The 24,565-nt window shown below is 40.2% G+C and overlaps 1 protein-coding gene across 2 annotated transcripts; it reads right to left on the bottom strand.

Annotated features, from left to right (window-relative positions):
• Window positions 1–2,124: 2,124 nt before the first annotated feature.
• Window positions 2,125–24,116, bottom strand: NAPG (NSF attachment protein gamma). 2 transcript variants are annotated; one of them, XM_073331608.1, is made up of 12 exons: window positions 23,939–24,116; window positions 21,322–21,389; window positions 18,800–18,901; window positions 17,881–17,941; window positions 16,582–16,612; window positions 12,404–12,513; window positions 12,195–12,261; window positions 11,600–11,670; window positions 8,605–8,683; window positions 7,672–7,751; window positions 6,435–6,564; window positions 2,125–5,348 (listed from the first exon to the last, which is right to left on the bottom strand). In XM_073331608.1, exons 1-12 carry the CDS (start codon window positions 23,992–23,994, stop codon window positions 5,199–5,201), a joined length of 1,005 nt encoding a protein of 334 aa, XP_073187709.1. In that variant the 5' UTR covers window positions 23,995–24,116; the 3' UTR covers window positions 2,125–5,198. The 2 variants fall into 2 exon arrangements, with proteins under 2 accessions (XP_073187709.1, XP_073187710.1); XM_073331609.1 differs by having other exon boundaries at window positions 17,881–17,898; window positions 18,817–18,901; window positions 23,939–24,115.
• Window positions 24,117–24,565: the final 449 nt, after the last annotated feature.

The raw sequence follows: 24,565 nt of genomic DNA, 5'->3' as shown, positions 1-24,565 counted from the left end.
TCAAGACCAAAATGCTAGTGTACCAAGCTTGCGTCCTCAGAATTCTCATGTATGGTGGGGAAACATGGACAACTTATGCTCATCATGAGAAAAAGTTGAACAGTTTCCACCTATGTTGTTTATGCTGCATACTCAAACACCAAATGGCAAGATGACATCACCAACGCAGAGGTTCTTCAAAGGGAAAATTTACCAAGCGTGACAACCCTGCTCAAGCAAAGACGACTGCGCTGGCTGGGCCATCTGAGTGGGTTGGAAGACAGATGCATACCCAAGGACATGTTAACCGGGGAGCTATCAGAGGGAACAAGAACATCAGGACGTCCCAAGCTTCGCTATAAAAACACACACAAGCGAGATATGAAGGAATTTGGAATTGATCCTGACTAATGGGAAATCTTGGCAAGTGATCGTAACAAGTGGTGCCATCGTCTCCATCAGGGATCAAAGTCCATGACAGGAGTGGACTCCTACAGCTTGAAAAGAAAAGGAAGCAAGCAGCTCCCAACCAAGATACATAAATTTGCAATAACTGGCAAAGATCATGCAAATCTCAGATTGGCCTATTCAGTCACATGAGACATTGCAAACCGTCTACATCATAGGCTGCAATTCCCACCATCTCTCACAGATGAAAGTTTGCCAACAACATTACCATAGTTGAACAGGTTATCAGCAGCAGAGACTACATCAGAGCCCATGCTTCCTCACGAACACTCCCAGAGCCATTAGCCCTGTGATCAATGTATATACAACAAAAAACACCAAGACAGACCCTGTGGTACCCTGCGCCAAGAAAACTCTTCAGACAGAGAAGCAATTACTCACAATTGCCCTACATGGCTTCATAGACAGTTTACTGCTATCCACCCTTGCTAGGATGTGGAGGTGGGTCAGAGCCTCATGCAGTGGTATCAAAGGCTGCTGACAGATCTGAAAGAACTAAGGGTGAATTCCTTGCCCCACTGAAGTCAAGAGCAAAATTCCATGTCTTCAAGGGGGCCAGAATTTCATTCAGAAGAGTCTGTCCATTGCCAGGATGAGAGCAATTATACCAGTGCAGTTTTTACCCCATAGCCATGCCTATAACCGGAGTGACCAGGATTAAGGATGCCTGAAGACTTCAAAAATGGCAAGAGTTGCCAAGCCACTACCTTTTCAATAATCTTTCAAAAATAAATAAAAGCAGGAGGCTAAAAAACAGATCTATAATTAAGACTGCTAGCATCAAAAGTTGGTTTTCTGAGCAGAGGCCTCCACAACTTCTATGACAGTGAGCCATCTAGATTGAGACAGTGAGAGATGGAGATACACTTCTCTACTTCAACCTATATATCACAATGGTCTCTTCTGGCTTTGGAATCTATGAGTCAGTGTGGAAAGGATAGCTTAAATTCATGGAGCAGATGGAATCACACAAGGATAAAATGTAGAGGTAGAAGGGGACTAAAAACACAGCACTGAGGGGCTCTTGAGAAAGGGAAGCAAGATAGGAAGGACAGCCACCAGAAGGGAGAGCAGGCAGAGAGGCAGGAATTAAAATGAAACTCATCTTAATTATCTAACGCAGAGTTGTATCGGAAAGGTAAAAGCAAATATTCAATTTTTCTCCTGATGTAAAGGAATAGCAAAGAAAGCATTAGCCAGATGCATCTAAAAAAGTTAGCCACACTCAGTCATGTGAAGAATAACTGGATTTGGTTTTTACTAATACAGTACAAAATACCTTTTAAAAATCGATTCTTCCCCTAGGCTAAAACAGTGTATTTTTTCCAAGAGCATTATTTTAAAAACAAACTATAAAAAAAATCCTCTTCACATTTTTAGAACACAAATGAAATGTAATTTTGTAGGATGACAGAACTATCGATGTCCAATACAGATCTGGCAAATGAAGTCAACAGAATACTAATTTGTAAACTCTACTTGTGGATTCATATATTCTAAATGATTTATGTACAGTATTTAATGTGCTCTAGTTCTTCTACCATCTTTCATGCAGCATTATGACACTTGCCGCAATTGTGTACTATTTAGAAGAAATGGATTCTTGCGATTATCCAACAAAGGAATTCATGCTGAAATTGGAAGTCCAGCTGATCACCACCAGAGGAAAAGCTAGCATAAGTCTGTAATTTCAAGTTTTATTTTTATATTGGTGAAACATAGAACCTCTTCCGAAAGAGGCAGCATCTGCAGAGCTGTTACAAATACGCTTCATACTCTAATACACCTCACAGGTTTGGAAAAGGTATGGATAAAGCACAGTTTCACATTGTATGAACACTTTACACTGTATCTGGTCATACAAATTCAGTCATATTAAAAGGTAATTTATATATCATCTGACTTCACATACAATGGATAATATTTCAGCATCTTCATACAAACTTACTTTTGTTTTTAAATAGTTGGCATCATTTTTGGAAATAATTTCTCTTACTGCAAAACAGTATATTTTCACTTTAACTTATTATTTAAGTGATAAGTTACAAAAAAAGTACCAATTGTTTTGGAAAGTAGAAACAAACATTAAATATGTAATATAGACACATCTGTTTACAATTACACATTTACTAAAGGCAGTAACATTCCTATTACACTTTTACCTAATATAGTCTATTTTATATAATCTATTCCCCCCTATCTAGTTTTCAACCATAGCCATCTTTTCATATTTCAGTCTTGAAAGCAACATTGCAATCAAATATTAAATTTTTATTCTCTTTGATGCATACAAGTCCCTTTCATTTTAATGAGCTTTGCTAGCATAGTACAACGAATTTTTGCCCTTAACTTTCCTTAATCAGTACATGAATTTTAGTTGGGAAACCTCTATCAACATGGAAGGAATTGTCAAGCTAAAACCTCACCATAATACTTTGAAAAAATCAGTGGTTAGTGTCTAAAATCGTTTTGGACAACAAAAAACAGATGCTACAAAAGTGCTTTGTTTCAGAAGTGAATGCATAGACTTGTAGCCTTATCTTACACAACACATTAGTGTTTTATCACTGGGGTAGTTTAAACAAAAACTGCACTACTTTTTGTCTTACTAACATATACAAATACACTAATTTTCTTCACTTATGCATGTCACACTCCCTTTCCTCAGATATCCCAGGTTGTGTGTAACAGGTAGTCTTAAATTCCCAGTGTAGTCACTAAAGTTGTCCTCACACAAAAGTACTGGGAACATCAATCATATCCTACAAGAGCCCCTCTTCTAGAGCATAATGTATGTCCATGAGCAGTCAAGGAGTCAGAAGTTATTGAGTTCATTAGAGTAAGCTATTCCAAGAGTTATATTTGTTAGTACCATTCAAAGGACAAGTCACAGATCTTCAAAGCCCTCTCACCAGTCTTGACAGAAAAGCAAGACACTCACACTTGCCAAATTTTATAGAAGTCAAGGTGTGCAAGCAAACTTCCAATATCCATGACCCTAGTATAATGTGACAATTTAAAAAACAAAAAACAAAACAAAAAGAAAACCACACACACACACGAGGAAAGCTCAGCACTAAAAGGGTATTTTCAAACAACTTCGCATTTCAGATCCAAGCTTCAGTCCATTACAACACAATTTGGGCACATAGAACCAGTTTTTAAAACATCTATCCTAGCATAACATAGAAGCTCCCATTGTTGAGTCTTTTATTCTATCAACAGTGTATGTCACACTAGCCTTGCCTGACCAATGTGGTACATATTCAAAGTTTGCACATTCTTTCACAACATTCCTAAATCAGATATCGACTCAAAAGAGCTTTTTCACACTTGTACATTTAACAGAATTGTTTCAAGAATTCTCAAAATTTCTGAAATAATTTGATGCCTTAACAAGGTAGAAGCCACAGTATTAGCATTTATACCTTTTTCTGGTCTAATGCTCACTGCAATTTAGGAGTCATGGTGCACCATGTATATCATGAATCCCCCGCCTCCCCCCCGTCAGATTCTGAATGACTTCATCCTATAGTAGTCCTTCATGGGTTCTTCCGTAGAAATTTCTGCAGAATTGAAGTCTATGGTCACCTATTAGGCATGGAATAGTCAAACTGGAGTAGTCAAATTTAGTTTGATCCTGAAGAATACGCACTAGACTTTTGTGATGATTTACACTTAAGTTTTTCAAATAACTTTGATGGGTTATTAATGGGAACTTTGGGCCAAAGCTAGAAAATGCTAAACAGACCACTTACTGGCTACATTATGCTTTAAATAATTGTAGAAGAGTACTGCTGATTCCAAATTTAAATTAACTCAAATTTTTGAAGAACTGTGTTCTGAGCTATTTCCACAATGTTACATTTCACTTAGATTTTTGCTGATTTCTTTTTCTGCAAGGGCTTTATATTCGGCAAACAATACATCTATCTGCAGTCTTTTCAATTGATTATTGTTGGCTCCTTTCTCCTTTGCAATATGTACATTACAAACAGCATCTCAATCTGCATGCAAATGTATCACCAAAGATCTCTTGAGAATATTGTTTCTTTAGGTGAAAGAGAGCCCCATTATTTTCCCATAGGTATCTGAAGAAACTTGCAAGATGGCTTCATATCAGTTGTCCTAGTTATTTTCCACACCCTTTTACACTCCTGGATAATGCTTATAAAAATAAGGCATTTAAAACAAATCCCTCTACAGGGTAAAAATGTTTTCAGAATAAATGGAAAGGTCCACACCCCACAGCTTAAACTTGTATAAATATCTGGAGTTTGTCTTCTTTATTCAGATACTCAATGTGCAAAAAACTACACCATGATGAATAACCTTTAAAACTGCCAAAGTGAAAAGAAATTACAAACATGTTATAGAGAACCAGAAGAGCCAGTCAAAATATTCTAGAATCCAATGATTTGAAACTCTAGTTGTTTCAATACTTCTCCCCAATCTGATTTAGTTTCTTTTAACCTATGTGCTTTAGAGAAGACAATATTATTCAGATATTTCAGTCAGAGGAAGGCAGTGACTCAGGAAGTTCTTACCATGTACGGAATGGAATCCAGAAATGCTTCAACAAGTGGTGGGTTATCATGCTTTTTTGTAATAGTACCCAAAAGCTGTCAAGTCAATATTAGCATTCCGATATCATGAGTGCAATGAAGCGCTGGTAATTCTGGTACCTTTGGATATGCTCAACATCCACAAACAGCAATATTTCTGATATTTAACATTAAACATGTTTACAACTAGCATAGTCCACCAGAATATTCATCATCTTCCTCCTCAGCATGGGAGCCAACTGCGGCCGGTCCTCCTGCTTTGTCCAGTGTAGTAACTGGTGATTTCTTCTTAGTTCCTCCTCCTGGGACCGCCAAACTAAGAGCTAGCTTGGCATACTGACAACAACAAACAACAACATTTTGACAGGTTTAGTGTCAACATTGTCATAGGGCCAAATCCTACTTGCCTTTCTCTAGAAAGAATCACAATGAAGTAAATGGGACTACATGCCTAAGTAAGGTGAGCAGGATTTGCCTCAGTCTATTGACTGCACTCAAAATGGCAACAATCCATTATTTTGTAACATTCTGTTCCAATAGCATAAAAAGAGAGAGACCTAATGCATGCACTATTCTCTCTGTTAAAGTGATTCTGCTCCTTTATAGAATAATCATTGCCATGTTGCACAGTACAATTGACTAGAAGTTTAAGATAAGCAAGTCTCATCAATGCAGTTTTTTAAATGTGCAGCACTGCATATTTTATCTAACCACCACCACATAAGTGGTCTTTTACAGAAGCTTTTTCAATCAAGATGGCATCATCTTTTCAGATTTTAAAGTTATATTAGGTGAAAAAATAAATAGTTAGAAAACCTACACTAGGATGATCAGAAGTTTCTATTACTGCCTGTCTTTCTACAATTTGCAAATATGCAGGTGGTTTTTTTTTTAAAAATAGCAAGTATTTTCTTGAAAGGAAAAAAAGACATCTTTCTTTAAAATAGCAAATGGCCATGGTAACTCACTGTAAAATTACAGGACTACTCTTGAGAACTGAGCAGTGCTTGCAACTCCTCTTGATATCAATAAAAGCTGAAGGTGCTTAGCATGGATTTCTAGCTAAAATGGACTTGTACAAACAGTACTGTATTTCTGAGCTGAAGCATTGACTGCAGAGTTTTCAGCGCATGTTGGGGACAGAAGGGAACTGAACTCAGATGCTATTCAACAATATTCCAGCCAATTTTTCAGACAGACTTACGAATGCCATAAGTTGCTCATTCTTCTGACCCTTCCAGATAAGAGGGAAGATCAGAGGAATGTGAAAATTTACAAGTGGTGAGCAGTAAAGTGGAAAATATGAGAAGCTGGAGAGTGGGGAGAGCAAATCCAGGACAAAACATACAATAACTCCACAACAGTTCTCTCTTTCTTACCAGGTAGAAAGTTTATGAAAATCCACATGAAATGCTAACTTACATCATTGTCCATGTACTTGAAGAGTGGCGAGTTACAGACATTAGAAACTTGATCCTGGTCCTGGTTGTCATAGCCTTCTAGAAGCTGTTCTAGTGCTGCACAGTCTTCGCTTCCATTGAATCCCGGTATACTAAAGGAAACAAAAAGTTCATTCAAAACATTTAAACTTGTCCACTCATAGCACGCAACAATTTGTCTATGTTTACATGTTACTGAGTAAGAGTAGAGGGACAGGCAGCTGTAAGGCTTGTGTTTATAAAAGTTTATGGTATTGCTTAAATAAATCTCAAAACCCAGGCTGAACAAAAATGCCTAATGGCGTGAAAATGTATTTTTTACTATATGATCATCTAACCATGCAAATTATAAACAGATCATCAATTTTTTAAAAAATGTTTAGTTCTCTGCTTGGGACTAGTTGTCTGCATGGTCCCAGATGACAGAAGTGCCTTAAATCTCATGAGTTTCTGTTAACTAGTCATAATATTTTCCTTTTACAGTGCATGTATGGAATCATAAGTGTTTGAGACTAGGCAAGGTAAAGTCTTAGGTTAAAAATGATCCATTTTTAATTATCTTTAGAATTTTAAAAAAAAAAATGTACGATATCTGGTCTTAAGCTACAAAGTGGCAAGAAAATGATAACACAAAATAAAAGCAGTAAATTCAATTGGCAACAATTAAAAAGTCCCCTATCAGTACTGAACATAGTACAAGAGCTAATCCATCTCTGTTCAGTATATGAAAGAGACAGATACTAAAATGAGGCAGCACTTAAAACGATTAAATATTTTTTAGTGAAAGAACGCCAAGAGCAACAACCCTGTATTGTTTATTCAGCTTTTATTAAAGCTAAGCAAACAGATAATCTGGGAAGAAGGAACAGAAAAGTGGAGAGTAGTGAACTGAACAAAATTTTTCTAGCTGTTTAATTTTTAAGCAAAAAGTAAAATCAATATAAATATTTTCATTGTTTATTTTAAGGTATGTATGTCTTGCTATTAAACTAATAGTATATTAATAACTACAACTGACCATTTGAAAACAACAAATGTTTTTCAAATGGTAGTCTTCCAAAAGACACTGTTGTACTATAAACCAAACCTACAGAGTACAGGATTCAAACCTGTGGAAATACAGACTTGCCACATGGCTCTTTAATAAAGATGAATTCATATCAATCTTCAACATAACCAAATTTTAAGTTTGAAAACAATGGGGCAAATATATGCCTTACCTGTAACTTTCCCTGACACATCTTTCTGCAGCAACATAGTCATGTCTATGAAGATGAACTAAGACTTGAGCAATAGTTTTCTAAAATAAATGAAATGACTGATCACTCTTTAGTAACCAAATATAAGATATTTAACTTCTATTATGAATTCAATACCAAAAGTCCTGTTGCTTGCTCAGGATAGGTGTAAAAAGAACACTACAACCAATGGCACAATTGCTCTACACCGTTCCCTGCTCCACATTCACAAATGAAAAAAGTGATGGGCTCTGAAAATACTGATCTATACCAGCTATGGATCTGTCCCATCTTTTTTAAAAGTAGTGTAGAGGAAGAGATCAAAGTGGACCAATTCGGTTGTAACCTTAGATTATCTGAACCTAGGTTTACAAATTTAGAACTGAAAGACAAAATTATTCTAACAAGAATTTTGAAACCGCAAACCAATTTTTTGCTTATGTTAGGATTTTCTGACTAGATATGCTTATCATTTGTCCAAAAAGTTATTGCATTCAAAATATCTAGCCCCACTTCCCGCCATCAGCATACATTTAGAAAATAAATTAACATATCTCCCATTCCACATAGCCCAAAGAATTATTTAATTTAACTGTATTTGCAGGTTCACCTACAAAGATATTTTATCTTTTAGCATTTTCAAGAAGATCAGAAAGCTATAAAAGCCATTCTGATGATCCACAACAACTATTTGCAGCATTTTCAAGACTATTATGCTGATACAAGACAGTTAAGGAGGTGGGTGAAAGGAGGGGCTAGCCATCCAGGAGGTGCTCATCCAATAAGAAGTTTATCCTGGACTGCAAGACATACAGTGCCATTCAGTTAGAGGTGCTGCAGACAAAGGCCTATCAATTTCCCTTTGCGCATTTCTATTTTATAAACAGGAAAGAAACATTCACTCAGGTCTTTTACCTTATAACATGTTGGATAATTTTCAACTTCTTTATAAATACTTTTTTCCTTCTGAATAGACAACGCAGCCTCATCTAATCTAGAAACAAGAACAAACATAGAAGGAAGTGTGAGAAACCAGTGTAAAGAAACCAGTGATTAGAGCCTTATGATGTGCATATTTTAATGTTTGTAGGTGGTAAAGGCGGCACAGGAGCTGTAAAGACATTTCAGTAGTCCACATGAAGCCTATTAAAAGAGTTCATATTTGTGTCTAATCAATTTTTTTCCCTCCAGACTGAACAAAAAAACCCAAGACACCGTTTTTGTTTAAATCCACTGGCATTAAGAATCAAAGTAATCTAAACTATCGAGTCTTAAAGTTTTCATTTGGTCTTCAATCTTGATGGAATCAGTGTAACATTGCAAAGGTTAAAAAAATACACATCTTTCAGAAATCCTGTTATTTTTGAGTTACCAGACAAAAATACTAGAGTGAAATCCAGAAATCAGTGCTTCAGTTTGAAAGCAATCCATGCCACATGCCAGGAAAGTTTAATTTTATGCTAATCAGAGCACCAACACATGTACGTCCTATACTTTTCTAGCATTTCTGTCCCTGTCATTGCCAGGTCCCAGACCTATGTGAAAACAAAAGCTGTAATCTTTGAAGTCAACCCAACTCACGGAAGAAAGTCACAATCCAGTGCACATTACTTTTTTAAATAAAAACACTCATGGTGATGAATTGTGAGTACCCAAAACTGCATAAGAGACGCAGACAGGGCTCATTCCTGTACAGAGCTGAGCTCTGGTCTAAACTGGTGTTTAAATGCTTGCTGGATCCCACTAGGATGTTCAGCACCCTACAGGTGTAAATCCAAATAATGCAAAACAGAAAGGAAATGGAATATTTACTTGCAAATATCTTGGTGATCAGTTATGTTGAGCAAGGATCATTTCAGGCAGTGGAAGTCCACAGAGAGCTAATATTTCCAACCAAGCAGTCGTACATACACATAGTGTTGAAATACAGCAACTATTTTACAAGTCACAACACTATAGCGTTTGTACAGGAAGTAAACACTGTATCCAACTGAAACTGCAGAGTCAGTTTAGGTAGGAAGTACATCAAAGCTAATGACCCAAGAGTTCACACTGGATATTTAAGGAGGACAAACATGGTCAGGACCTTCATGATACATCTCATCCAAAAGGTGACACCTTTAGCAGCACAGTATCAGCATCAAGCTGGAGCACTGGTTTGGCACTGGAAGGGACAAATGTCAGCTACTGAAACATCAATTTATGTGAGAAGATTTGGCACTATCTTGATTTTTTTTTTTTTTTAAAAAGACTCTCCCCTGCATACAGATTTTAAACCACACATACATACACGCTCATCATAATCTACATACAAAATGAGTGAAACTCAAACTTTAGCACGACTGTCGAAGTTTTCCATCCTTTTTATGCCTGAGAAATAAATATACTTTCAATGTGAACACAAATGTTTTTAATAAAGTACAAAAGTGGGTCTTTTCAGACCAAAAAGAGAAGTTGATTTCAGGTTGCAAAAAAGGACAATAACCCTGCCTAGTACCCTGGAGAGGCATTTTTAAAGTTTTGCATACATTTAAAATTTATCAGAGTACTTGCTAGTGTTTTGTAACATGGATGTAAAAACCATGCCATTTAAGAGAACTTAGGAACTCCACCTTCATGGTCTACTATTTTACATTTTTAAGCATAAAAGAATTGCTTGGTTTTGGAAAAGGCATGTAATCAAGAAGCACAGGATTTAAAATTTCATTAGCCTCTCTAATAGAGGTTCAGATTACGTTTGTCAGCTATAAATCACCAACTTCATACTCGAATTAATCAAGCTATTTTGGATGAAAGTTTCTAGTTACTATAACTACTAAGGACTTCACATGGCAGCTAACTGATTCAATACATCTCACAATTCTTGGCAATCATAATTCCATTTCCCTACCAAAGATTTTCTTTCACTGAAACTCACAAAATAGTCATTCAAAGAATATGGATATTTTAGACTACTACTCTTCTGAAGCAGAATCACCAATGACATCCACAGAAGTACAGTAGGACCTCCCTGATCTGCACACACAAATTATGTTTAAGTCTGCTACTGTGACTGATGATGAAAACACAACAAACTGATTTTCTGTTTAATGATATGCAAGTTACTTGATGTTCCAAACCCCAAGTGACATCAGACACAATGTGGCCTCTATAAATCAGTATGACAATCAAGCTAGTCTCAAAAACATTAATGTACACATCTCAGCTGACAGTCCTTCCACCCATGTAATATAAGGGTTTTCCTTTTATATTATCATTGTTGCTCACAATTACAGCACACACTCAAGGCTTGACAAAATTTAATTAGGAACACAGACTCAAAGACAGACTTATAGTGAGCTATTGGTTGTAGTTATGTATGTTTATGCTAAATCATGGTACAATTTGGTACTACTAACCAACAGAATTAGAAAAACAGGTCAACCTGAGGATTCAAAGTCAAATGCTTCACCCTTGATTCAGAATCAGATACCCGCATATGGGTTGCTTTGGTTGGGTAAGTCACTTAATTCCCCTACTTTAGATTTCTCCATGTGTTAATTGTGTAGAATATTAAGTGCTTACTACCCAGTGTTGTGGGGAATAATTCACACTGATGAAGAACTTTAGAGATGAGCCACACCAGGTTCTCAATCATTCGTAATTGGTCTTCACTGAATTATTAGAGAAATACTAAACATTTTATAGCGCCAAAAAACAAAACAAGAAAAAAACAGATGAGTTTTTCAGCACTCAGGTATAGCCAGCAGAAACTTAAACTGGATCTTAGTCTGACAGGCACCAACATAATATTCTGTTTCCAGATAGTGACTTTTGAAGAGGCAATATGTAGATTCCGTGAAACTCAGCAGTAAAGATTTCAATTATATTTAGAGGAAAACATAGATTTTCAGAACATAAAAAGTTATACCTGCGTCCTCTGACTAAAAGTCTTGAGGCCTTCCCTAGCAATTCTACAGCCTGCCGTAAACGTTCTTCATTCTAAAGGTGCAGAACAAAAACAAAATGTTTTACACATTTGTGGCTTTAATTCTATGCAACTTCTCTCCTTTTTGTAAATGAAACACAAACATAAGGTTTGAGCTCAGGTCAGTGTGGGGTTCTCCCATGGCCTTACTACTTTTAATCAGCATTCTGCTGTGTAACATCTTTCCAATGTCACAGAACTGCTGCAGAGCTCCCTCCCGCTGGACTGCCCAAGAAGTGGGAGGAAGCTGTATAGGAGATTAAATTCAGATCGTATACAGTGGGGGATGGAGTAATGCTGGACTCTGCACCTTTACATTAAATATCCCAGTAGGAGCTGAGTGACTTCCTGTGCAACATTATTCACTCACTGCTGTGATAAAGAACAAGACAGAGCTCAAAATTAAACCTCACATTACAGCTGTGTGCAGAGCTATTTTAGGCTGACTGACCTTGAACACGTCTTCCTTGTACTCAATCTTTATTTCCTTACCAACCTTTATTTCCTTTGTTGTTCAAATTAAAATGGTAGTACTTACTTCGAACACTGATGCTGTCTGCTGATAGAGTTGTACAGCCTTTTCTGGGTTCATACTTTCTATTAGCCTGAAATAAATACAAGCCAGAATTACTATTATTCAGCTCAGATAGTAAAGCTTTCTCCTAGTACAGTATTCACACAACAGTCTATAAAAAGGCAGCACCAATGTTTTGGGATTTGTCCTAGCTACCAATACTGCAGGCTTACTTTCCAGCCCGTTCCAGTGCAATAGCTGCTGTGTCAGGTGTTCCATTCTCCAGGTACATCGTACTGGCCTTCTCAATCAGCTGAACTGCTTCAGGAAGTTTTTGCATCTCCTGTAAGAAAAAGTTGGGAGAACAACAGTGTCAGGAACTATGCTAATATACAACAGACCAAATGGAAGTATTCTGTATTGCATAGCATTACATTTGTAGAGTTCAGCTCCCCACAATGTAAACTACAACATCCACAGTGCAAACAAGCATCTCATCCTACTTTTCCCGCCACCTGCCTATGATAAATCAGAAAAGTTGGCTGATTTTGTTCTTTGCATTAGCCACATGATGGAATACACTGAATGAGCACTCACGCAGTGGAGCTACAAAACCAAAGCAGCCAGTCTTGTTTCCCTTTGTCACGTTTCAATTTTGGAATAAATAAATCAGTTCCCTGGTAGCCAAACTTTACAATTTGTTTGGAGGGCACATCATCGGAAGTGGACATATATACAGACTTTTTGTAGTACTTGATTTGAACCCTGAAATAATGATTCTCTGAAAGTCTGTTTAACTGATCAACGTCTGGATTACAAGTTCGCTTTGAGTTCTCTAAAAACTGGCTTATGGTGGTTAATTAGCTTATTTTACTATACATTGATTTTCTACCCCCTAAATGATGTTTTCAACTGTTGGTTAAACGCATTCAATAAACTGCAAAGCTATCAAGTCATTATTGCATGCAAAATCACTAACAGGATTGTGGCAAATGTGATTAGAAAACTAATTTCTGTTGACTACAAGATTTATGTTGAGCTAAAACAGAAGGGCTAAGGTATGGGAGTTGTCACCAAGAACTATAATACGTCAGCTTACTGAAGGATCACGAGTTATATAATGGTGGTCTGTTAACAATGTCTTTGTATGTTAAAATCATACAATCACAGTGCATGTGTACCAATCACAGTGCATGTGATGAAACTATAGGATATTCCACTCATCAGCACCAAGACTGGTTTGATGAAAAACAACAAGGAAATCCTAGCATTAATTCACCAGAAAAGAACTGCGTTCTGTCACTGGCAAAATGATTCTTCTAACCAACGAAAACATGAGGCTTATCACCTGCTCAAGGCCGAAGTCCAAAGGAGACTGTGTGACATCAAAAATAAGTGGTGGCAAGAGAAGGCCTCTGAGATCCAGGGTTTCATAGGTCAAGATGACACAAGAAGCTTCTTTCAAGCAACAAAAGCTACATATGGGTCAAGCTCTAAAGGTCCAACCCCCTTACGTTCCAAGATTGTCCTTGAGGGTGGAGCCAATGCAGCCATTAAACAATGCTGGAAGGAGCACTTGAATAGCCTACTAAACCACGAATCCAGAGTCTCTGAAGACACCATCAAGTCTATTCCACAACACTCAGCAATGGCACACCTTGCTGATCCCCCGACTTCTGAGGAAGTCCAGCGTGCCATCACCCAGCCAAAAAAGATCACAAGGCAACAGGCCCAGACGGCATCCCAACGGAGGCTTTTAAAACAATGCTCCAGCACAAACTTTGCCAACTCCTCAACAAAATCTGGACCTCCGAAGAAATTCCACCGGACTTGAAGAATGCCAACATTGTTACAATATTCAAGAAACGGGATAAATCTTTGCAGAAGAACTACAGAGGTATTGCCCTCCTCTCCATCGCAGGGAAGATCCTTGCCCTGATGCTATTAAAACACCTTTGCTCCCTTGCCAAAGAACTCCTTCCCAAATCACAGTGTGGCTTCAGGCCATCCAGAGGCACAACTGACATGATCTTCGTGGCATGACATATTCAGGAAAAGTAAAGAGACCACCACCAGGAACTGTTCATGGCATTCATCGATCTAACCAAGGCCTCTGACTCTATCAATCGTGATGCCCTATGGAAGGTGCTGTGTAGGTTTGGCTGTCCACAGAAATTCATTTCCATCATCACGATGGAATGACTGCCACCATTCTGTGCAACGGCTCAGAGACTGAACCATTCAGCATTCGCACTGGTGTCAAGCAGGGCTGTGTCACTGCTCCAAACACACTTAACCATTTTCCTTGCCGTGATCCTGATTCTCATCTGTGACCGCCTTCCTGATCGAATCGGGATTGAGTATCATATGGATGGTTAACTCCTCATGATCTTAGATTTTGTTTGGAGACGTCCGAGATTGAGAATTGGCATCACTGACCTTCACTATGCAGATGACTGTGTCTTTCTTGCACACACAGGCCGACCTGCAAAGTACCCTAAATCTTTTTGCAGATGCCTATCACAGCCTAGGTCGGTCTCTCTTTCTCTCAAGATCGGGAAAACCAAGGTACTTTACCAGCCCTTACCTGCACAAACTACTCTTTGTACTCCACAAATCACCATCAGTGGAGAACCCCTAGAAAATGTGGACCATTTTCCATACCTTGGCAGCCACCTCTCCCAAACAACCAGCATTGACACAGAAACTGAATACAGGATCCACTGTGCCAGCACATCCTTTGGAAGACTACTCAAATGAGTCTTCAATTATAGAGATCCGCAAACAGGCACCAAGATCTTGGTTTACAAGGCAGTTTTCATCCTCACCCTTCTCTATGGGTGTGAGACCTGGGTAACCTATAGACAACATCTCAAGTGGCTGGAGTGGTTCCAGCAGCACTGCCTCAGGAGGATTCTCATGATCAGCTGGGAAAATGGACGCACTAACATCAGCATTCTCTCTGCAGCCAACATGAGCAGTATAGAAGGGCAGGTCATAAAACACCAAATCTGCTGGGCTGGCCACTGTATAAGTATGCCTGACTCTTGCCTCCTGAAGCAAGTACTGTACTCTTCTCTCAGTTAAGGCAGGGAAGAAGGGCTCGCGGAGGACAGCGAAAGAGCTTCAAAGACATCCTGAAAGTACACCTTAAAAAGGGAGGCAAACTGGGAGGATTTGGCACGGAACAGAACACATGGCGACACAATGAACCCCCTTGGCAGATATCCTCGCATCGAGGATAGCCAAAGAAGTTAATGCCGCCTTAGTGTGTTTACTGCAAAGTAATTCTACCTTATGGCAATTCCCAAATGGCATGAAGTAAAATATTATGTACCATATAGGCTGTCCCATACCAAAGCTAGCAAAAGCAAATGAGTTTGGCCTACGTAAAGAGATTTTTATTGATGTATGTTCTTTATTGCATCTGCCTTGAAATGAGCATTTGATAGATGGAGCGTGAAGTTGTCTTGTTACACCATAGCTTCCAGGCACTTCTGGGTCCGGGGCTGAAATGTTATTTTGCTGCTTCTTACGGAAATAATATATTAATCCAAACACATGCCTATGCCTCCTACAGGAAAAACTCTCAAACATTTACAAGAACTCTTTGATTTCTTATATTTTTGGCTTGTTGTATACAGCGTAGAAAGTCTGTGGAGCTGGAGCAGAACTATAAAATAGGTAACAACTCCTCCCTCCCCCTCAACTTAGCAGAACTATCTCTGCAGAAGTCAGATGCCACAACGAGAGAACATGTGACTGGTTGCTCTTTGCAACACCATCAACCTGCCAACTCCCAGGAATTCAGAAGTGAACAAAGACCTTGTCATCATTAGCCATTTTTCTATTGGGAAAATTTCATAGAAGAACAACTCTACAGGCACGCAGAGCCAATATAGAAGTACAGGATCTACACAGGAATAGCCCTCTGATTCTGTGGAGCATTGGAAGGAGACAGTAGTGTCCCTTGATTATTCTACACAGGTGAACTCCCCTTCCCCTCTCATAAGAGCAGAAGGAAGAAATCTCAAGTTCAAATCTAATTTCCTGTCCCTTTCAGGATGTATCTCCAGTAAGTGACAACAGGACACACTATTATTTACCTGAACCCAAAAAAATAAGCTGCGACTATGAAGTACATTATTAAGAAGAGAGAAATGTAATTACATACATACTAAACTCAACCTCCCATCTCCCGATTTTGATTTATCAAGTTTCAACCAGGAAAGAATGTTGCATCATTGAAAATTATTGGAGGGAAACAATAAAAGGTCAACACTGGAAGTCTAGCACCACTTTAATGCTAATGCTGCAAGTTGAAAACTGCATATATTTTAAAATACAACTGTCCATGGGAGACTTCTTATTGTTTTGAAACAAACACATAAATAAAGTGACCAGTAAATACCTTTAACATCATGCCAGCTTGTTCATAAGCTCTACAAAGAAAAAAGTTAGGTTTACTCAGTGTTATTTCAGTGAGATGAAGTGACATGTCTTGCTATGTAGCAAGAGCTACTATACATCAGCTAATGGTGAATCATAACGACACATACATTTCGAACACCGTACGTGGCTTTTATTTACAACGACAGTTTCTAACTTGTGCGCTAGTGACAGATATTGCAACCTCCTGCTGCATCTTTGGGGACCACTTTATTACATTCATGAATAAAGTGCGTATGATTGTATTCAACTCCATGGAGGAGCAGCTGTCGTAACACTTCACGAACTAAAAACAGTGGACAATGATTAAGGCCAGTTGCTAATACTGTAAGTAACTCTAAAGACATACCACCCTCAGTGCTAGTTTGCATATACTGATTGAAACTGGGTTTTCCAGACACTGAGAAACAAATAAATAGCTGTGTTTATATCAGGACCTTCTTTTAATCTAGCAAATAGACACACTTTTATCCAATGGGACTCCAATCCTGCTGAAGGGTTGGAAGAATGATGGCCTACCAGAGTCTGGAGCGAACCACAAAGAGGGGATAAACAGTATCCCCGAGACTGTGACAGTGTTGTCTTCTATGGATCAAGTGCTTTTGACTATATGTTTCCCAGCCCAGACCAAAGATACCTTCCTGCTTCTATAGCATGTACTGTGTGTGGCAAATTTTGCACCAGTGCGTCAAACTAATCAGACAATCTTTTCACTATTTGCCATGAGCTGGAGGAATGGGAGGGTAGGAAAGGTCTGATTGTGTTTCCACTACACAGACTAGACCACAGTGGCATGAAAAACAAACAAACAAACAAAAAAATCTACTAATAGAATTAAGAACAGCTAATATTATAGAGCACCATTCTGGTGATTAGAGACATTGAAGAAATTTCAAGTATGTGAAGAGAAAAATTATTTATTACCTTAATCATACATGCAGCAAGCAAAAACTCAAATGAAATAAGCAGATCCTGAGTAATATCCTATTGATGAACAATCCAAGAGATACTGGAACTAATCCTGATAGGTGCTAAAAAGTCTTAATTTCCATTTACTTCAATGGGATTTGCAGAGTCTCAAAAGCTTTCCAGGATGAAGCCACTAAGAAGTCTGATCATGAACCAGTGAGAATAATGGAAACTTTGCCATTTAATGAAAGCAGACTTAGCCCCAGTGTATGTATTTTTTAAATAGTCCCATCTTTAGATACACATAGCATACTGGGAAATGCATCAAATTAACTGAGGAATTTAAACTTACTTGGCAGCATGGAAGAGACTGGATGTAACAGAGCCAAAGTTAAGGATACAAGCCATAAAACCTGACAGGTAATTATATATCAAAAATAATTTACTGAAGGATTAAGCAAACTGAACTTTTATCTAAATACTAGTACCAAAGATAACATTCATACGGAGGCAAAACTAATCTGATACGTGTGCATGCTAGTTTTTTTGTTTTTGTTTTAAATAAACATTAGGGCAAAATAAAATTCAACATATCCAACTATGAAAGAGCTGACGAAACTAGATTACATACATTTATTTAAAAAGAGCTTTGGTTACTACATTGTGTTAGATAGCGTAATGTTAGCTAATCTTTTAGCAGTATGTTTAATGCGTAGCATCCATTTGTAGGCACCACATGGCAAAAACCATGCAAACAATTAACTAAAAAAAAAACTAGCACACATTCCCTAATGGAAATGTCTTCAATTTAAAAGCCATGTTACAAACAAGGAGATCCCATTTAAGTCACCTACTTGCAGCAAAATAAATAAATATTTTTTTAAAAACCCACCATCAAACAAAAAAACCCCTCAAAAAGTAAAAATCTCAAGGAAATCTAAGGAACAGAAAGCAAACGCTAGAATCTGTTAATAATATGTGCTGAGTGGTACCTGGGCACCTCAATCATAGACCAGGGTCCCACTGTGCTAGAGACTGGCCGAACAAAATAAGACGACCATTCCTGCTCCGTAGGGCTTCTTATTTTTCATTCACCAGATAGAATTCAAGCCCTCAAGGAAACATTCTTTAAAATGAATTTTGGAAGTTAGCTAAGAAATCTTTTAATATTTAGTCTGTGTTTGTCTCTTACATCTTTCCACACCACCCCCTCCCCTCAGTCCAGTTCTGATTGCTAAACAGGTATTTGATTCCTTGAATACCGAACTAACCATCAGTGAAAAGATACGCTCTATTATTTGCATGTGCTTCAGCTTCCCTCAAATAGGCGTCCTTTGCCTGCTCAAACTGTTTGGCATTCTTAAAAGCAACACCTACAAAGAAGAATTAAAGAAAAAAAAGTGTTTATGTTTTGCCATTTTCCTTCTTTCATCTATTGTTCAAGACACACAAAGCCAGATTTTTAAAAGATATTTAGACACCTAAAAATACAGATGGGCATGTAGTGGGATTTTCAAACGGGAGTCAGCTGCCTAGATACTTCTGAAAAATCCAACTACGCGCCTATCTGCACCTTTATGCCCCATATCTTTAAAAATATGCCCCATAATGAAAGTATTTACATTCTTCCTCAATTTATTATACTTTATATCAAGGCTCATAAGAATCATTCTTAAATTATTAGTACTTTCTTCCTCTATATAATGTAAGCTAATTGGATTTTCACTATAGTCAGCCTCTCTTCTCAGCTGAATACCTGTACTTCAGTATCCTTTCCATTCACTAACTAGAAATGATGCCAAATAAGTTTATTTTAAGGTTCTAACACATTAGAAGTGATGCCTAATTGCAGTTTTCCTTCTAAATCAAGATCCCTGCCAACAACAAAGTGTACCGGCAATAAATACCAGCCTTCATAATTAGTTCTGGGCACATTACAATATAAAGAAACTTAACTAACCAGCAACCGTATACTTATTTAATCAGGATTTTAAAAAAATCAAAGCAGACTCAGCTCAACTCCACTACTGGAGAGCGCACGCACACACCCACACACATCTTTTTTCCCCCGCAGTTGCTATTGATGACTTACCAAAACAAAACCAAGAATTTAATATGTGGTGAGCGACTGGGAATATAAAGTGTAATAGGCTAGAAAGATATGCTGCAGATGCTATTAGTGGAAGAAACAGATTTTGGAAGGCGGACAACGTGATTAGACAAAAATGAATCAAACAGAATTGGGCTGCTACATTTTATATTAGTGAGACATTTTCCGGGATACTTGCAAATAAAGAGCAGAAATCCTCAAGACTAAGATGTCAAAAGCATTCAGTAGAATTTCTGCTCAGTATCTTACTGAAAAAGAGTCAATATTGAGAGATTTAAATTCAACAAAACAAAACTCAAGACAGAACACTGAGGGGGGGAGGATAGCTCAATGGTTTGAGCACTGGCCTGCTAAACCCAGGGTTGTGAGTTCAATCCTTGAGGGGGCCATTTAGGGATCAGGGGCAAAAATTGGGGATTGGCCCTGCTTTGAGCAGGGGGTTGGACTAGATGACCTCCTGAGGTCCCTTCCAACCCTGATATTCTATGATTCTATGAGATAGCTGTCAAAAATAAATCTGAAGCATGAGTGAGCACCAAAATGTTATTTGAAGATGGTGTTATAAGACCACTGACAAGAGTCCCCAAAGAGCTCAAGGGAAGAGAAGTGGGGGGAAAGTCAGAGAGAGAGAGAAGGCAGGAGGGACAGGGGAGAAGGAGGAATAGTGCAAAAAGAGATTTAATTTGACAAAGTTCAGTGGTATCCAAGACAGCAATCAGGCAAACCCAGGATGGCACTGCAATAGGAAGGCCAAGACAGATTTGAGTATCACCTGCATGCATACCAATGGAAAGTTACACCATATAAACACAACTGGATCCTAAGAAAACCATCTGTGTCCCAGGGCTCCAAAAGATTTTTAAGAAATGGAGCAGGGTACATCAGAGAGCCAACAGCAAAGCATTAACCTTGAGGAATCTGATAGATTTTTCCCCTCATCCTCATCAACCTCAACTAAGCAGGAAGAGAGAGAGAAATATTTGCCCTTTAAATAGCATGCACCTTCAAAGTATCCAACAGACAAACTTTACATACACACATTCTCTCTGTCAAGTCTGTCAAATAAATTAGTGTTGAACAAATTATAAAGCAGAGAAAGAATGAATAAAGTCAAGGTCACTTCTGCAGAGGTTTCCACTATTTGCCTCTATACAGCATTAGGAGTTTCCCTTCCTCACTCAAGTCCAATTCTTTTACCACTCCTTGCATGGAGCTCCCACTGAAGACAACAGGGATTCCCATGCAGAGTGGACATGCTCGCACGCGCACGCACACACACACACACGTCAAGCCCCTATTTACAAACAGGAAAAAAAAAGAAGAAAAGAAAAGAAAAGAAAAGAAAGGAATTTAACTATGCCTAACTATTTTATCCAAGTCGACTTAACTCTGTGTTCAACCATATTTTGCAAGCAAGATATTTAAAATTGTGATTTGCACTGAGATTCAGTTTACATGTTATTAGTTCTAATCATTTCAAATAAATATTCGAAACACATAAGCGCAATGTATTTCATAGTAAAATTAGAAAGATTTGGTTCTTTATTTTACTCCCTGCCCTCACAACCATCTACAGATTTACAGACAACATCTTAAAATGATGACATCCAAAATATTATCTAAGATTAAATTACTGGATTATTTAAACCTATAAAATGCATTCCCACATACAGTCATACATACCTGCCTTTCCATATTCAGTAGCTGCACTATCATAGTCTGGTTTCCACTTTAAGAATCCAGTTTTCAGGCTGAAATGCAAAAATCAAAAGCCCATCAATAATGAATAAATGGTTGAAACGAGAAACTCTTCTTCCCGCTGTCAACATATATGGTTTTGTTTCAAGTGGCGGCAATGCGGAAGGAAGAGGGGGCAGGCTAGCAAGGGGCCACTGCCTCCTACCCCCTTCGAAACTTCACTAGAAATCACCCTCACCCATCCATGTGAGATACAGAGAAATGGCAAAGAACTGCCAGAAACTATGGTAAGTAAGGACCAACAATTTGGGCCTCACTGCTCCATCCGGATCAGACCAGGAACAGATGTTTGGCCCCTTTGGATGTTCTGTAATTTCTCCCTCTCTTTTCAGGATAAGCCTCAAATTATTTCTGCTGAGAGGGGGGTTTGGAAGGAAAGTAATTTTTTTTTTAAGCAATAGTGGAACAACTTGTTTCAGGATGGAGGTTTTGGAATTAAAAGTTAACTATCATGTGTTGTACTTCTGGCAGTTTATATTGTCTGTCTATAGCAGTGATTTTCAACCCTTTTTCATTTGCAGACCCCTAAGAAGTTTCAAATGGAGGTTCGGAGCCCTTTGGAAATCTCAGACACAGTCTGCAGACCCCCCCCTCCCCCCAGAGGTCCAGAGACCACAAGTTGAAAACTATGGGTCTGCAGTGTTTGTCTCTCTTGGCTACTTGAATCATAACCTCTTTGGAGCAATGATTACATCTAATGCATTTATACTGTCCTCAACACAACAGTACCAATCTTGGGTGGTAGCCTTCTGGTGCCATCATCCTCTTTCAACAAAGAACAAAAGTAGCTATACGTAAATGCTTTGCTTTCAAAATAAGTTTGGTGTGAGCACAGCTTCACTGAAGTTGCTTGAACAAAAGCCAGTCACGAGTTTCCCACCTCATCTCTTTTCAGTTTTTATTTCTGTTGCATTTCTTCTTCATCTTAGTTCTCCCATTCACCTGCCTCCGAAGCATCACTCCGCTTCCCTTTTCTCTCCATTAGACTCCTAGTATCTGTCTCAGACTCTAGGGGAGTGGAAGAGGCTTCCCCTACTCCCAATCATTCTAGCTGAGGGGCCTGTCACTGCCCCTGTCAAACATACAGCGAAGGGTAGCCTAGAATTCCTCCTTACCTGTAAGGGGTTAAGAAGCTCAGATAACCAGGTTAGTACCTGATCAACAGGACCAATGGGGAAAGAAGATACTTTCAAATCTGGTCGGGGGAAAGGTTTTTTTTGTGTTCTTTGCGTGGGTGTTCTCTCTTGGGACTGAGAGGGGCCAGATGGAAATCCATCTTCTCCAACCCATCCTAATCCAAGTCTCCAATATTGCAACCAGTATAGGTAAGCCAGGCAAGGCGGATTAGTTTATCTTTTGTTTTGCTTGTGAATTTTCCCTGTGCTAAGAGGGAGGTTTATTCCCGTTTTCTGTAATTTTAAGGTTTTGCCCAGAGGGGAATCCTCTGTGTTTTGAATCTGAATACCCTATAAAGTATTTTCCATCCTTATTTTACAGAGGTGATTCTTTTACCTTTCCTTTAAATAAAATCCTTCTTTTAAGAACCTGACTGATTTTTTCCATTGTTCAAAGACCCAGGGGTTTGGGTCTTTGATCACTTTGTAACCAACTGGTTAGGATATTATTCTCAAGCCTCCACAGGAAAGTGGGTGTAAGGGCTGGGGGGGGGGGGGAATTGCTGGGGGAAGAGGAACTCCAAGTGGTCCTTTTCCCTGGTTCTTTGTTCAATCACTTGGTGGTGGCAGCGTTACTTCAACCCAAGGAACAAGGGAGAATGTGTGCCTAGGGAGTTTTTAATCTACGCTGGTAGAAATAAGCTTAGGGGGTCTTTCATGCGGGTCCCCACATCTGTGCCCTAGAGTTCAGAGTGGGGAAGGACCTACCCCCAGTCATTCTAGCGGAGGAGCCTGTCACTGCCCCCATATAGGATTAGGGGGGCTCTGAGAGCTCAGGGCCCCGCTATCCACGCAGGGTATTTCTGTGACCACACGCCCCACTGTTAATGGGGTTGTTCTCACAGCACCCCGTGTTACGGGCGGGGAGCTAAGGCACAGAGAAGCCAAGCGACTTGAGCAAGGTCGCACGGGGAGTTAGTGGTGGAGGAGCAGGCCCCAGGCGAGTGCCCGCGCCGCACCTTCCCTGCGGGCCACCCCGCGCGCCGCCAGGCTCCCGAGGGCAGGCCCGGGAAGCGGGGGAGGAGGAGGAGGAGGGGAGGAGACGTGGCCTCCAGCCCTCCTCGCGTTGGAGCCCCCCACTCCCTCTGACCGCCGCCCCGCAGCTCCCGACCCGCGCACGGCACTCTGGGAGCTGTAGTTCTCTCCGCGAAGGTGCGCGGGGCTGAGCTCCCAAGGCGCGCGGCCGCGGGGGAGCGGGAAGGCTGGGGCCGACGACAGGCCGGAGCCACGGGGAACCCCGAACGCCCGAGACCCGGCTCCCCACCACCCCTCTCCCAGTAGCGAGCGGCGCAGCCACTCTCCAGCCCGGCCCGCGGCCTGCTCGGGACCCCGGGCAGGGACAGCCCGGCCTCCCGCGCCGCGCTCACTATTTCTCCGCCTTGGCGATGTGCTCCAGCGCCTCGTTGATCTTCTGCGCCGCCATCTCGCCGGGCCGGGCCCGTCTGCACCCGACAGAAACCTCCACCTGCGCCAGGGAAGGAGAGACGGGCTACGGAAAGCCGGAGGGCTCATCAGCAGACATAAGGGGCGGGGCCTGATGCCACGCGCCTGCGCGGGGAGTAGACGGAGTCTACCATTAGGGGGAGGGGCTACTGGTTTGGGGCGGACGCCCGGCGGCCGCGCCGGATCGGAACAGGAGATTAAGCGCGTGCGCAGTCCCGGCACACCGGCGTGAGGGCGCGCGGGCCACGTGCTGCCGCAAGGGCCCTGCGGGGCTGTGTCGAGACCTCCTCGTCGCCTCGCGGGCAGAGTCAGGGGGCCCTTTGCCTGGTCGCTGCTAGCTGGGCCTGCGGCAGGGGCTTCAGGGGCAGTGCTAGTGCTGTGGCTCTCTGGTCTGCCCAACTCACCTGAGGCTTCACAGCTCTCCCCGTACCCCCCTTGTCTCTTATGGCCTCCACCGTGGCTGGCCTCATCTCCCCCTTGGTGCCTCTTCCACAGCTGTTGTCGCCCAGGCAGGGCTCCCAGACCTGCTGGGTGAGTGGTGCTCCGTTTCC

Source organism: Lepidochelys kempii, chromosome 2, assembly GCF_965140265.1.
Source record: "Lepidochelys kempii isolate rLepKem1 chromosome 2, rLepKem1.hap2, whole genome shotgun sequence".
Classification (NCBI taxonomy): Eukaryota; Metazoa; Chordata; order Testudines; family Cheloniidae; genus Lepidochelys; species Lepidochelys kempii.
This window is presented reverse-complemented; position numbering and strand designations above follow the sequence as displayed.

What these genes read in the sequence shown, in the direction of transcription:
- NAPG (XM_073331608.1), bottom strand. Translation starts at nt 23,994, where the DNA reads ATGGCGGCGCAGAAGATCAACGAGGCGCTGGAGCACATCGCCAAGGCG. An exon ending in TACTGAATATGGAAAGGCAG is followed by an intron (nt 18,902 to 21,321) that starts GTATGTATGACT and finishes TCTTCTTTGTAG; the next exon opens with GTGTTGCTTTTAAGAATGCC. An exon ending in TCAAGTACATGGACAATGAT is followed by an intron (nt 5,349 to 6,434) that starts GTAAGTTAGCAT and finishes TGTTGTTGTCAG; the next exon opens with TATGCCAAGCTAGCTCTTAG.